At 44.1% G+C, this 15,434-nt stretch overlaps 1 protein-coding gene across 1 annotated transcript in view; it reads left to right on the top strand.

Annotated features, from left to right (window-relative positions):
* The window catches only part of ABCG1 (ATP binding cassette subfamily G member 1), a 75,425-nt gene extending 67,585 nt beyond the window's left edge, over nucleotides 1-7,840 (top strand). The window contains exons 14-15 of the mRNA XM_054975030.1: nucleotides 626-744; nucleotides 6,002-7,840. Of these exons, the coding sequence (XP_054831005.1) occupies nucleotides 626-744; nucleotides 6,002-6,227 (345 nt within the window). The 3' untranslated portion in view covers nucleotides 6,228-7,840. The remainder of the gene's footprint in view (nucleotides 1-625; nucleotides 745-6,001) is intronic.
* The last annotated feature ends 7,594 nt before the right edge of the window (nucleotides 7,841-15,434 follow it).

The raw sequence follows: 15,434 nt of genomic DNA, 5'->3' as shown, positions 1-15,434 counted from the left end.
CTGAGGTAAGCATGCATAAGGTGTTAATTTAATTGCTGTACAGAAATTGTCCACGTAGCTTGGAAATGCTTTCTAAACAGGAGCAAATCATTTTCTGTTGAGCAATCCACTTTGAGGTCACAGTCCAGCCCAAGGTTACTCATCTGCAGGCTCCAATGAAGTACCTGAACATATGAAATTGCCTTATACTGAATCACATCAGTGGCCCATTAGAGTCAGTGTTGTCTACTCAAATTGGAAGCAGCTCCAGGGTTTCAGGTGAAAGACTTCCGTATCTTCTACAACCTGATCTTTCTAACTAGAAATGTTGGGGATTGAACTTGGGATGTTCTGTATGCCAAGCAGATGCTCTACCACTAAGCTACGACTCACTCCCCATGGTACTTACATATTCCTAATGGTTGTCAAGGATACACCCTAACAGTGTGTTCCTAAGCAGAGTTAATTCTTCTTAGCCCATTGTCATCATTGTTTAGGATTGCATTGTAAATGTCCTGTCTAATTAAGGGAGATACAGAAGCATTTACAGCAAATGCAAAACGCCATTAAGCAGGGATAGTTCTGACAACTTATAATACATTTCCCCCATTACCAGTATATTTGTTTTCTGTTTGTTTTTCTTAAGGTGGCAACATTTGTAGGTCCTGTTACAGCAATCCCAGTTCTCCTCTTCTCAGGATTCTTTGTCAGCTTTGATACCATTCCAGCTTACCTTCAGTGGATGTCCTACATCTCATATGTCAGGTATATTTCAAGCATACTGGCTGCTGCTTCATCTGTATTTGTGCTCGGTATTTATAATGCCTCCATCAAGGACTCTTTTTAGAAGCGGAAATACTTTTTAGACAAGAAATGTACACATTTGGCAAGCACCTTGAGGCATCTGTGGATGGAGATTGTGGATAGCCACTGATTGGCTATAAGTTGAAAGGGAATGTGAGGAGGGTGCTGCCCTGGTGCTAGGCAGCATTCAGTTGAACCCTGGCTCCAGTACAGCATGGTAGGGATGTTGGTGGGCTTTAGCACCTCTTTTCACAAGTCAGCGCAGAAAATAAATACAGTGCCAGAAAATTTTGTTTAAAAAGAAACAGCCCTTCTGTGAGCAGGTTGGCAACTTTGGATCTCTCTCTCTTTAACAGTGTGATCCTAAGAAGAGTTATTCTAGTCTAAGCCTATTGATTTCAATGGGCATAGACTGGAGTAACTCTTCTTAGGATTGCATTGCAAGCCACATGTAAAAGAGATAGATGGAAGAAAGACTGAGAACTGTTTTATGTTACAGAGACTATATACTCATGAACCAGTTTGATTCAGTGGATGGTATGTAGAGCTTTGGCTTTAAAGACTTGGGTTCGAAGTTCAGTTCAGCATGCTGGATATGTCATCCACACAGGCAGCTCAATCTTAAGCTGTAAGGCAGCACCGCCGCTCGCACGTCGAAGTAAATGTGGCTCCACTCCCCCACTCCCCATGGACTTTTGCAGGAGAGTCCCGCCAGCAGCCGAGCTCAGCAAGGCAAGGTGCAGCCACTGCCAAGAGCATCCATCCGCCATTCCCCTGGCAACCCTGCTCACACCAGCCAATGGCCACACCACTCCCCTGACAGGCAGGTGAGGGGCAAGCGGCAGTGCAGCCAATGAGGACGCCATGATCCCTGCTGCCCGCCAACAGCCCCCCCTCCCTGGTGGGGAGGGGGGCAGAGGTGACAGTGAAGGTCCGAATATAACACCCAGCCTCTCGCCCATCTAGCCCCCATTTCCAATGAGGGCCAGGCCAGTGGCTGCAGCTCGGTGCGCCTGCAAATCCCCCCTACTGCCACTGCTACCGCAAGAAACAGGTTCCACCTCCCTGAAAAGTGAGACCAGAAAGCCTGCAGCACTTGGGAGCAGCCCCCAGGATCTGGAGTGGCAGGTGGGGGGTGGGTTCTTCAATGAGTGACAGGAATACCCATTGGAAAACACACGAGAGGCCAGAAGGGAATACAAAGCGCCCACAGATTTGCAGCAGTACCATCTGAACTCATCACTGCATCACAACAATGCGAGAACGTGGGTTGGACCTCGAGAGCCACACCCCAGTCCAGGGGTGACACCCCCCAGTGGACTGACAGCCCGCAGGAGCAGAGAAACTGCTCCAGGGACTGCCATTTACCCCCTCCCCATGCCAAATTTCCCAAGTCCATCCCTGCTTTTGCAAACAGCAAAATGGAGGGTGGTCCATCCTCCCAGAGTAGGAGCCCTAGAGATCCTAAGATGTTGCACCATATCCCCCACCGCCCAGCAGTAACTTCTGCCTTCCCCTCTGCCTGATGGAGCTATCAGACGCCTTATCAGACGCCATCAGCTCAGTCTGTCAGAGAATGAACATCCTCAGTGGAGCCTCCTCCCCCTGCCCTGCCAGACATTCATGGGCCACATTTCAATTCCCACCCCACTGCCTGAAGTTACATTGAGGGGAGGGGAGGGGGCAGGGAAGCTGGACAGGGTGCCACTTGACACCTGTTCCTCCTGGCAGCAGAGCCCACCCCATCGACCCCAGCCCTAAGCCAGGAAAAATTTGCAGGGATGTGTGAGAAGACATCCTGACAGGGAGTTGGAGGCAGCGGCAGCTACTGTCAATGTCAAGAGAGCAAGCGAACAGACAGCAGCTTCTTGTTTTTCAACACATATTTTATTAAACTGAAAAAGGTGCAGAGGTCCTCTGGAAGTATTTCCTGCCAGTGTGGCCAAGCTGCGGGCTGCCTTGGTAAACTGCTCCCTGGGCAGGACCTGAATGGCACTTGTGGAGACTTACAAGGGGCTGAGACAACCATGGTCTCCCGGGTGAGTGGTGATCTGCCTGCAAGGGAAACAGACACATGTGTTGCACATAACCCAGGCCAGTGAGCGGCCAAGGCCAAGGCCATCTGCAACGTCTGGGAAGGTGTCCATTGGTTGAGAGCTGTGACGGTAGCTCCACAGGTGCTGCTTGCGACCACATGATGTATGACCCTCTGGCAAGACAGTGCTCTGTCTTGGAATGATCTTATCCCATGAGGGAGAAAGTCAAGTGGCTGAGCACCCTCCAGCAACAGGGTGTTACGATTCGAACACCCAATCAACCCGACCACTGGCCACACTTCCTCCTCTGCTGGGAGGGGACCCAGCTGAGGGAATCTAATTAGAGCACTCACATGGGTAGCTGCCCTCCCCAATTGGCTGTGTCATGAGTAGTTTTCTGGGCAACTGCCTCTGTGGAAGGCAGGAGTTGCAGCCACTGCCCCTCCCCCGCCGAGCCTCACCTGAAGAGGCTGATGATCAGGCAAGTTCAGGTGAGGGGGGACGCTGGCACAAATCAGCGAGCCAGGTTAGCCACCACCCCAGCTCCTTCCTACCTGTCAGTGTTCCCTTGCTCCTTACTGAGCTGGAATTCCAGAGTCAGATAACATGCAAGGGAACCTGGATGGTTATTATTAGTTAGTCAGACATTCTGGACTTTGCCCTTCTTCCCTTGAACGAGTGCAAAGTTCTCCCAGTTTTCCCACTATATCCTCCCAGTGCACTCACGGCCAACCACCGTGAGTACCCACTCTCCCACCTCACACACAAAGTTCCTGTTGAAGGAGGCTGTCAGCCAGAGCCTCCAGTTGCCGCCCACTTACCTGAGTTTGTGAGTGGCACAGCCGGAGGTTTTGTAGGGTGCGTGGGCAGGTGATCAGACATGGTGAGGGGAGCTTGCCCACCCTGGAAGTGCATGCGAATTGGTCCGCCTGGTAGTCACCATCCTATGCCCTGTTCAGGCATGGGGGTGGGGCTGGGCACAGAGAGAGGGGCCCAAGTTTTCCCGTTCAATGGGTGCCTATGGGCTATGCCTGCTTTTTTCGTGGCATAACTTTCTGCCACTGCAGGAGGCGTTTCCGGGCCTGGGGAAGCTTAGGAAGCCAACTAACTTATGGCCCGCCCCGCCCCCTCCAGTGCCGGTGCAGGGACTTGCGCCTCACTTATGGCTGCCTGGCATGGCCACAGGTGGTGGCTTGCCCATGGTAGCATGCCTCCCCACCCGATGGCGGAAGGGAGGGTTACGCCCATGTAAGTGCAAGTTGCACCCACATAGGCCTTAGTCCTCTTCCTATGCACTTTCCACCCCCACCCCCACTTAGGATTGGGCTGTTAATCTGTATTCTATCTGTAAAATGGAAGGTTTAGCAACCTGCATGCAGAAGGTCCCAGGTTCAGTCCCTGATAGCTCCACTTAAAGTAGCTGCAATGGCTGAGCTCCTTTCTCCGCGGTCGGGAATAGAAGGTGGCACTTGGGGAACAGATGTCCACTCACCATTCTTTGGTATGCGGTGTCCCTCAGGGGGCAATTCTTTCCTCAATGCTATTTAACATCTATATGCACCCCCTCACCTAGGTAGCCTGCAGTTTGGGACTGGGTTGCCACCAATATGTGGATGACACTCAGCTCTGTTGATGTACGGCCAGTCTGATCTTGCTCCGGATTACTTGACCAAACATCTTGAGGCCATGACAGCATGGTTACACCAGAGTAGCCTGAAACTGAATCCTCTGAAGATGGAGGTTCTGTGTCTGGGTCATGGGGCGATGGAGTTGGGGACCTGGCTTCCAGCCCTCGATGGGGTACAGTTGAAACCTTCGTTGATGGTGAGGAGCCTGGGTGTGACTCTGGATGCCACACTTTCAATGGAGGCCCAGATCACGACTATTTCCAGGTCTGCCTTTTTTTATCTTCGACAAGCCAGGCAACTGGCGCTCTCTGTCTCACCCCAGGACCTGGTCACACTATTCCATGCAACGGTCACCTCCAGGTTAGACTACTGCAACTCATTCTACACTGGGCTGCCCTTGGGCCTGACCCAGAAATTACAGCTGGTCCAGAATGTAGTGGCACACATTCTCTCTGGAAGCCAATCCGAGCATATATCCATCCTGTGCTGTGCCAGCTGCACTGGCTCCCAGTGGAGTTCTAGATCTGGTTCAAGGTGTTAACCTTGGTGTTTAAAGCCCTTCATGGGCTGGGACCGGCATACCTGCGGGACCGCCACTCCCATTATGTTGCCTTCAGGGCATTGCGCTCGGCAGACAAGCAACTCCTGGTGGTCTCTGGCCCGAAGGACATACGTCTGGCCTCGCCAGGGCTTTTTCTACCCTGGCCCCGGCCTGGTAGAACGCTTTCCCACTGGAGAGTCAGGCCCTGTGGGCTCTGTTACAATTCCTCATTGCCTGTAAAATGGAGATGTTCCACTGGGCCTTTGGCTGAGGACCAGCAGATGTCCTCTCCCCCCTTCCACCTAAGACAACCACTTTTTTTGTGACTGCCCTCGGCTATGTGTTATGCTCATATTTCATGGCTCATATATGGACTGCTGATTGTCTATCTAAATAGCCTATATATAGAAGGCAGCGTACTATTTTAATGACTTTTTAAATTACTGTGAGCCACCGTGAGCCCATTTGTGGGGAGGGTGGGGCATAAATAAAATGAATGAATGAATAAAAATAAAGGATACAGGAAACAGGCCCAGAAAGACTCATCTCTGCCTGGGACCCTGGAGAACAAATACTAGTCAGAATAGACTGAGCTAGATACCTCAGTGAAGAGATTTGGTATAAGGCAGCTTCTGATGTTTATATGTAAGTGATCAATAATAGTGTGCCCAATATACAAAGCTGAATTCATATTCCTCACCGATCCCCCCAACATCTGGTTAGTATTCTGAAAATTTCAACTGTTTGGTGAGTTCAGTCTAGGAGGAGCATACATACTGTGTGTGGTTGTGTGTGTGTTTTAATTTGGTTTTTGTATTAATTCACACAGCATCTGTTTAATTCACACAGCATCTGTCTCTTATTTATTGGATAGCTAATAATATTTATTTAGTGTCCTGTTGATGTAAATATAACTAACATTTCCAAGCCTGAAAGGAGCAATGAATTCAGCCTATTGCTACAAGATGTATAGTATAGCTTTGACTTTACATAATATCCTTCTTTTTCTGTAGATATGGGTTCGAAGGTGTAATTCTTTCAATCTATGGCTTGGATCGTGAAGATCTCCACTGCGATGAAGAAACTTGTCACTTTCAAAAATCAAAGGATATTCTTCGAGAGCTGGATGTAGAACATGCAAAGCTATACTTGGATTTCATTGTGCTTGGCATTTTCTTCATAGCCCTACGCCTCATTGCCTATTTTGTCCTCAGATACAAAATCCGAGCGGAGAGGTAGAAAGAAAGCAAATGTATTGAACCTACAGGGGGAACATTATTCATGCAGTTGTGGACTATTGTTATTGTCTGATTGTGGCAGACAAGTTTCCAGAGCCTGGTTGCAAATAATTTTGTGATCTAGCCCATAGAAAACTATATAATATTGAATTTAGTGGATGCCTACTTATGGTAATCAGTTGGGTTAGAGGTTTTTGTTGTTGTTGTTGTTATTCTGCCTGACTATCTTGGAAGAAGAACTAGAAGGGAATTTTAAAATGCTGTTTTCAATCCGAAAAAGTGTCACTACTGATCACAGGAACTTTCATGAAAACTTTCTTGGAAGCTAGCTAAAATCCTGGCAGCCAAGTGGAAAATAGCTAGCGATCTTTCATCTCTATTCTGTCAACAACCTACTGGAAATGTGAAGAATGTAAGATCATCTCATCCTTTTGCACCCAGCTTTCATCATTGCAAGTTTCCTGCATTTTCTGCAAGTCCCACCCCCTCCATAAAATTCTCCATGAAAGTGGAAATCCACAAACCCTTCAAACTTTAACAAAATGTTTTTTTTAAAGGAATGGATATTTTAAAGATTACAGGTAAATCGATTCTTCTTTACATGCAGAGCTCTGGAGCTTTATTTTATGAGCTGGTCTCATACTCCAAAAATTGTAATATGAAAATAAAATGACAAATTTATAGTAAATGCTGTAAAATAATTACAGAGCACAGAAAACATTTCTATGAGTTGTCCATAAATAACTCCTTACAGCATTTAGATAATTCCTTATAGCGCACTGCTTTTGCAATGTTCTTCAGTTTTCTTGTGGTATTTGAAAGATTTTATTGTCTAAATTAACTACCTCCCATGAATGTAGAAGCTAAGAATTCCAGTTCTCACAAAATCAGATCTCAAATCACATTTGAATGTTTTAAGGAATATTTTTAAGGACTGTTAGTGGTTCAAATTTAAGAATGTTTGTGGAATAGTAAAAAAAAAAGTAGTATCTGCAATGTCTTTGTTATTATCTCTTTTTTTGCAACCTCAGCTTCACACACCAAAATGAATGAATTCTGTTTTCTGTCAGTCCTCCTAACATTTTTTCTCTTAAAAGTTGTTAATTCATACTCGCTGCAGTCTAGCGTACAGTGAGGTGCTCATAAACCCACTGAAATCAAACCATGTAAACATACCTAGATTGGTCTAAAGAATAATTCATCCATTTTGTCACCCATTTACTTTCTTTCCAAGTCAAGTCAGTATCATAAACCTGACGTTGAATGATCAGAAGAGGCTATATTCTGATTTCAGCAACTAGTGCCTCCATGTATTTTAGTAGAATTTAGTTGTATTTGTGTTGTTACATAGCAATTTAAATGTAATAGTTATTCACATAATAAACATTGTTGGAGAAAAATCAAACCTGGTAAAGATCCAAAAGTCACATCAAGCTCAAAGCATTCGGATTGGGAAGATGCTGACATGCTGTTTTCTGTGGGTGACCCAGTGAAAGAACAGGTTATTTTAGGCACCTGAGCAAGATCTCTGAACTCCCACACTGACTTTTCTATCTGATAAGCCTGTAGGTGAGCTACACCCTGGTAAAGGGGGCCGTGGTATGTTCTAATACATTTAGGATTGTTTTGTGGATATTTTTATACTGATGGAGATAATTTAATATAATTTGCTTTTTATATATAAGAGGATGCAGGTATGCACCACTAATTAAGGGTCCATATGCAGGCATCCAGGAACACTTAAGGACTCATTTATCAAAAATTAACAGCAATCTGTTTTGACAGTATATCCTGATGTCATTGTACTCTGGACCCTCTGTATATCTTTCTCTCATACAGCTAATTATCCAAATGAGTTGGAGTCCCCCATGTCTATTTTTCCCATGAATCAATCAATAAATTTATTTTTCTCATTTGACCAAAAAAATGACAAACTCATCCAGCTTCTGGTGTTTTAAATGATAGTATAACAAGTTGACCATTGTGTCCCAGCACTGTCAAAAGCATCTTGTATAATGTTGGTAGCTTGTTAGTCTTTCCTGTGCTTCCATCTACTGTCTGTAAAGTAAAAGTTGCAACTATTATGCATCAAAATTACTGTAATTTCTTCCCATAATTTCTTCTAAGTGATATTTTGTGCTTGTTTGCATACAATTCTCAAATGAACAAATGTAGAATTTGTATGTACATATTTTCTTTTTCAGAAGTAACTTTTTATGCCTTTGAGGTTAGCAGTGCAATCCTATGAAGAGTTACTGCAATCGAAGCCCATTTTGAAATGGAGTAGCTCTGCTCAGGATTGCACTGTCAAGACGAGAGGATGCTGTTCTTTTATTTTCCCTTCTAAAAGCGAGGTGGAAAGATCAGTTTCTATTCTAATATTATATAGTCACGAGTCTCCACAATTAGGTAGTTGCCAGTTGCCCTTGTATTTAAAACCACAACTAAGCCTGTGAGAAGAGGTTTCAGTCATCATTTGGTATTGACTGGCGCAACACATTTTAAAAGGTTTGCCAGCAACAGATACTAGAAACTTGAAGATTCTGTTCTTCTTAAAAAATCATGTGAAGCAACAGATCTCATATACAGATCTTATGCAGACAGAAAGATACTTCCCAAGAATGAGATGAGATGAGATTTATGTATAATGAAATAGAATTTTTGTTGATTTGGCAAGACCAAACAGGTGCATGGTATTTTCTACAATGGCCTTTTTACATCTTGCCAATATGGCCATTCCATATTTTTTGTTTTAAAATGATTGCTATGTGTTTTGGACTGGATTACTATTAATGTCCAGTATTGAATTTACATAATATATTCCTGTCTGGTTTTATTTCCTGACTAAAAATGCCAACTGTCCAGGTATACTTTGGAACCTGAGTCCACGGCCTAATTTTTGTTGTTGTTAAACAAGGCAAATTATGCAGCCTTAAAACAGCAAATGTGAGAACATAATCCTGCCTTCATTATACATTTAAGCTTACATTGATCATCATGTTAATGATAATTCAGAACAGTAATTTTTGTCTCCCACCCCCAATTGCTTTGGCCATTGATATAGCCCAATGGCTGTTTTATGGGAGCTATGGCACATTCTACTATACTTTTAAATGTATATTTAGCATTGTCAAGTTTCATTCATGGCTTCTATGGCAGCTGTGAGGAAAAAAATTGTATGTGCTTTACAGAATTCCCCTATATGGTGCTTGAGCCCTGTGTATATACATCAGCATGCCTGGTGTTAAGATCTTTGGTTATAGCTCCTACTTAGTCTGATAAATCTGTATAACTGAATATTCAGTATGTGAAACTTGCTCTGAAAAATCTGTTCTAGAAAAGATTCTGGCTGGACATCTAGTGGGCTGCATTAATATTTGCATTGGTGCGTTCCATTTCAATGGTAAAATTTGAGGAATAGGGAATTTTAAAAACCCTGCTAGTGGTGAAGGAACTGTATCTGTGATATATATGTTTTTCTCTTCTTCCATTGCTGGAAATCATTCCTATGGAGAAATCACTCGTAATGTTTATGAAAACACTTGTCAATGGGACTGTTGACAAATGTGGCCCATCTGTCACATTGGATTGCACGGTGGTGGTTGTGACACCATGCAATCCAACACAGAGCTACTCCAGTTTCAGCCCATCAAAATCAGTACAACTCTGCATAGGATTGCAGTGTTATTCATATAGACCCTCTTGGCATGAGTTGTTAGCTTCAGTGGTATATCAACCATTCCAAGTAAAGGGCACGATTCCTCACAAGTCAAGCATTTTCAAGTCCTACTGATTTCATAGAGAGAATTAAGCACATGCTTATTTTTTCCATTGAAATTAATGGAACAAAATGATATCCATACTGTTCATTCCTCTTTTTATGACTATGCCAATATTAAATAGCCTAAAAGACCCTCTCTTCTTCAAGAAGAATTCTCACGAACCCTCCCATTTTTTAAAAAGCCCAGCAATCCTTTTAAAGCATTTGTGGCATTTCTTTTAAAATGAGAAATGATCCACTGTATATGAGGTGCAACATGACAGTATTGCTGACAGGTTTTGTTTCCAACAATATTTGCACAATACTGCCTCTAGTTTGTGATGAACTGTTGCCCTTAAATCATATTTAGTTAAATATGTTAACTAAATTTCTTAAATATGTGGTTTTTTTATTTAAAACAAAAAGCAAAAGTCAATGCAAGTAATCTGTCAAAACTCCGCGTGCTGAAGAGTGCATTTACTGTTTATCAACTAGCTTGTCTCTTTTGGATGTGTAATGCACACAGCATTACTCTGGATTCCTGTTGGTTTTGCTGTTCTAGAGACTGCTGCTTGTTGCACGCTGTGATATATTGCACTGTTGTAGATATATGTAAACATTGTCATTTTCCCAGGTGGCTCGGTGGTCTTTTGCAGTTCATACAATGTAACTGATTGAACTACGTGTCCCTGAATTCATGTACCTAATAAAAAGATTTAGAATGTTGGCCATTCTAATTCTACACTTTGAATAGACTAACATTAAAAGCTTTGTCTATTTCTGTATAGTTAATTCCTATAGGATATTTGTATGTGCATTATTTTAAGAATTAGACCTCTCATTTTCTGAAAATGGGGAACACTTATTAATGAAATACAAAGAATAAAGTATTGCTATTTTCGGACAACTACTTTAGTCCTCATCTTATTTTCATGGTAACTGAAAAGATAACAGTACACGGGCAGCAATTTTGAACTTTTCAGCTCCAGGAATTGTCTTTATCCGCAGCCAGAGATATGGAGCCCCTTTTTCATTTTATGTTATATATCTTTTCCCTTCTCTCTCTCTCTTGATCCATCCCCTTTCTCTTTCATATATTCTTTTCCACTTCCTTTCTCCATTCTTTTTTTCTTCTCTTAAAAACCCCCTCTAAACTAGCTGTATACCAGCTCCAGAGTTCTTCACTGTCAGTAGTTACGGCTGGCTTCCCTGGCAGTTATCACCTCCTTCCTCTCGATACAAAAGTCATGTGTGATGGAAAAAGTTGTCACTAACCCTTTATCCCCACCCCCAGTATATGCCCACTTCTTCCAGGCATCATACTGGAGAAATTACAATAATGGTTGGTTTGCTTTTTATTCTTTCAGGTTTGACAAGAGTGCTGAAGGTATATGTTGTTGAAAACAATATGTGGTATCGTCATCGGGAGAGAATGTGTAGGTGCACAATTAAAATCAACTTTATTTTTCTTCTTGAGTAGACAGCAAGATTCTTGAATCACATTTATTTTAGATGCATTCTGAAAGCAAAACAATTTTAAAAAACATGTTAGTGGTGTAGTTCTTTACGACTGCAGTGCACACTTTGGAGTCCTACTGACTGCTATGAATAATAAATAATAACATTTGATTTATATACTGCCCTTCAGGACAACTTAACACCCACTTAGAGTCGTTTACAGAGTGTGCTATTATTATCCTCATGTCAATCACCCTTTGAGGTAGGTGGGACTGAGAGAGCTCTAGAAGAGCTGTGACTGACCCAAGGTCACCCAGCTGGCTTCAAGTGGAGGAATGGGGAATCAAACCTGGTTCTCCAAATTAGAGTCCTGCTGCTTTTAACCCCTAGAGTTATCCTGAAGGGTGGTATATAAATCGAATGTTAGATACGTTATTACACCAATCTGGCTCTCAGTATGTATATAGGATATGAATATGTATAGAATCAAGCTGCCAACTGAAAACTATTTCAGTGTGTTGTTAGGTCCAGCAGCTTATATTTCCCTCCCTGCTTGCCTTTATGGAACAAAAGGAAGGGAGCATAACAAGAAGGTTCCCATTTCCTATCAGTGCACTAACCAGACCCATGCAAACTTAGAGCCAAACTACAAGTGACGTCTTACACAGGTTGGACACTAGTCAGCTTCCCTCAAGTTTTGATGGGAAATGTAGGCATCCTGGTCTTGCAGCTGTAATGAGAGCCAAGCTGTAAAACCAGGGCGCCTACATTTCCCATCAAAACTTGAGGGAAGCCGACTAGTGTTCAACCTGTGTAAGACGTCACTTGTAGTTTGGCTCTTAGAGAAACTTTGCTGAAATTATCCTGTGCCTTCTAACCCTACTCAACACTTCGTCAAATATACATGTATTACTAGTTATGCTTACTCAGAAGAAACCTAATTCATAATTGCAGACTAAGTGACCACTTTCTCAAACTGTATTCATATGAATGTCATTGAGTGTTAATAACTCCCCCCCCCCCCCGCGCAAGAATCAGATCCCATTTTGTGGTCCAGCCTGCCTCAGCAGAACACAAATCATTCTGAATACTCCCCCCTCCAATTAAAGACTGTAGATTTCTAGCAGTAAAAAACAGTCAAATGCTTGTTCTGTTGTATTGAGCAAGAATGCTCAGTTCTTTTCACGAACGCTCAGTGACGGAGGGGGCTGCCTCTGGGGGTGTACAGACTGAGTGCTTTCAGCAGAACTTCCTAGTGGAGGAGTAACGATACAAAATCCTGGGGGGCGGAGGTTAGGTACTATTCTGGGGGAACAGTAGCAGCTAATCAAGTATCTTATGTGTGTTTCCCTCAGTATGAAGAGGAACTCAGAAGCCATCTTCATCTAGGGGCCCAGAGTACCCGAGGTTTATGTAGTCCCAGATGGGTTATCTTGCCATATTCAGTTTTTTAAAAGGTTGGGGATCTTTGGCTACCAGCTATATAACAGCTAGGATTTCTGGTACCTAGAATACATTTTCTCTGATTCTTATGGCTAGGGCTGCCAACTGCCTGGGGAGAAATGTCCTGTCCCTTTAATAACGATTTAATGGGATATTTTCCCCTCCAAGCTATGAAAGGCTTCAATCCATTTCCACTCATTAAGTCTCTATTAAAGGAACAGGACATTTTTCTTCAGGCCGTTTGGCAGCCCTCCTTATGGCCACTCACACATCTATTATAACATCTCTCTTTAAGGAGGGAGAGAAATCCCATGTTAACAAATGTAGCATAGACAGGTAGACAGAAATTTGCATGTCATTTTTAAGAGTTAGGAGAAAGCGGTAAAAGTTGCCAAAAATAAAAATAGAAAACTACAAATGTTTTCACACTTTCTAGTTCTAGATCTAGATTGAAGTCGAAGCTCACTTATAAATAGCCCTTTGTTCCAAGCACCTGACCTAAGTCACATGGTTCTCCGTTGGCCAGGCTACAAGTGACGAATGACACAGGTTGGACACTTGTCAGCTTCCATCAAGTTTTGATGAGAAATGTAGGCAGCTTGGTGGAATGTTGGACAAGTGACAGTTGAAAAGTTCATTGGACAGCAGTCGGAGAGCCAAGCTGTAAAACCAGGACCCCTACATTTCCCATCAAAACTTGAGGGAAGCTGACAAGTGTCCAACCTGTGTCATTTGTCACTTGTAGCCTGGCCCCAAGTTGGAGAAAAAGTATACCATATGGCTGCACTCTAAATATACCTACTGCAATTAGCAAGTAAGTATAGACTTACTCTAGACCTTCTTCAATAGTGTCTCTTTAGTCAGGGCTGGATCTAGTGCTCCTGGCGCCCGGGGCAACGCTTGCCGGCCCTCGCACGCGCGCACAGCATGCACACGCTCCTGACGCAGTGTGATGATGTCATTTGATGATGTCATCACGCTGCACGCCAGAGGCAGCACGGGGGGGCTGAGAAGCTGCCTGCGCTATTTGCTTCAGAAGCGAATGGCACGGTCGGCTTTGCAGCCCCCCACGCTGTCTTTCGCCTGCCCCGTGGGACAGGGGGCGACCGGCTTGCCGCACGCCCTCTGTCCTGCGGAGCAAGCAAAAGGCAGTGTGGGGGCTGCAAGGCTGCCCACACCATGCACCTGCCCCGCGGGACAGGGGGCGGCCGGCTGCCCCCTCTCCTGCAGGGTAAGTGAATGGCGTGGGCGGCCGCGCTGCCCTTTTCCTACCCTGCAGGACAGGGGGTGCGCGGCAAGCCAGCCGCCCCCTGTCCTGCAGGGCAAGCAAAAGGCAGCGCGGCTGCCCATGCTGCCACCTGCATGCTCTGGGAGCTGCTTCCGGCGCCCCCTCCCTGGCGGCGCCGGGGGCAGACTACCCCCCTGCCCCCCCTCTAGATCCGGCCCTGTCTTTAGCCAATGGGAGAAAGACAGCTAAGCACAGGGAACAAAGTATAGGAAGGCAACTCTAATCCAAGCATATGTTAATTCTGGCATGTAACCTTGAAAGCCAATTTCACAGACCAAGGACAGGAAGATCCTTCCAACAGCTTTTATGTGTAAGGGATAGTTTCTAGATTGCTAGCAGACAGTACCATTCTAAGCAAAGTTACACCCTTATAAATCCGTTTAAATCAATAAACTTAGATGTAACTGCTTAGGATGGCACTGTAAAGGAGTATCAGACATGAAAGGAAATGTGATATTTCATATCATTAAACACGTTTCTTCTAAACTGGAGGTGGGGCGGGAGCTTTTGACCTAGCTACAAAATGAGGGTTTAAGCAATTTGATCAAACTTACAGCAATAATTGAAGAAAGTAACAGTTTAAAAAACAAACACTAAAGCTGACAGTTTGTGACACCCTGCTAAACAGCAAAAGAGATTAATAATTAAACTGCCAGTTCACAGGTTATTCTGGGGCGGCTTGTACCTCAGAGATCATGGGAGTTGCTGCGGCTGAAATCCGTGAGCTATTGACTCACACATCATGCTGTTGATGTACTTTGACGAGACCTGCGAGCGAAAAGAAGTGACCCCAAATAACATGTGAACCAGCTGCAACATACTTTAGTTTCTTCTCTTAATTTCCTCACCACCCTGGAAATGCACATGGGAAGGCAAGTTTATCTGTCAGGTAGTTTTCTGCTCATTTCTTTTGGACACAGTCTGAATTACTTCCAGTGACAGCTTGTCTCGCAGATGAGTCAACAGGTGTTAAAGTGAAACCTCATCAGATCTTGGAAGCTAAGGGGGATTGGCCTTGGTTAGGAATTGGATGAGAGAGCGCCAGTGAAAGACCATGGCTGCAGAGGCAGTTAATGGCAAACCATCTCAGTCTCTTGACATGAAAACCCCACCAAGGGTCGCCGTAAGTGAGCTATGTCTTGATGCAACTCTCCACCACCAAGACTTGGGCATTTCAGTGGGTGGGGGCTTTATTGTTTACAAGCATAAGTGACACAAACACTTCCTCCACAGACAGGTTTTTCTTAAGCACTGACTTA

Source organism: Eublepharis macularius, chromosome 3, assembly GCF_028583425.1.
Source record: "Eublepharis macularius isolate TG4126 chromosome 3, MPM_Emac_v1.0, whole genome shotgun sequence".
NCBI classification, from domain to species: Eukaryota; Metazoa; Chordata; class Lepidosauria; order Squamata; family Eublepharidae; genus Eublepharis; species Eublepharis macularius.
This window is presented reverse-complemented; position numbering and strand designations above follow the sequence as displayed.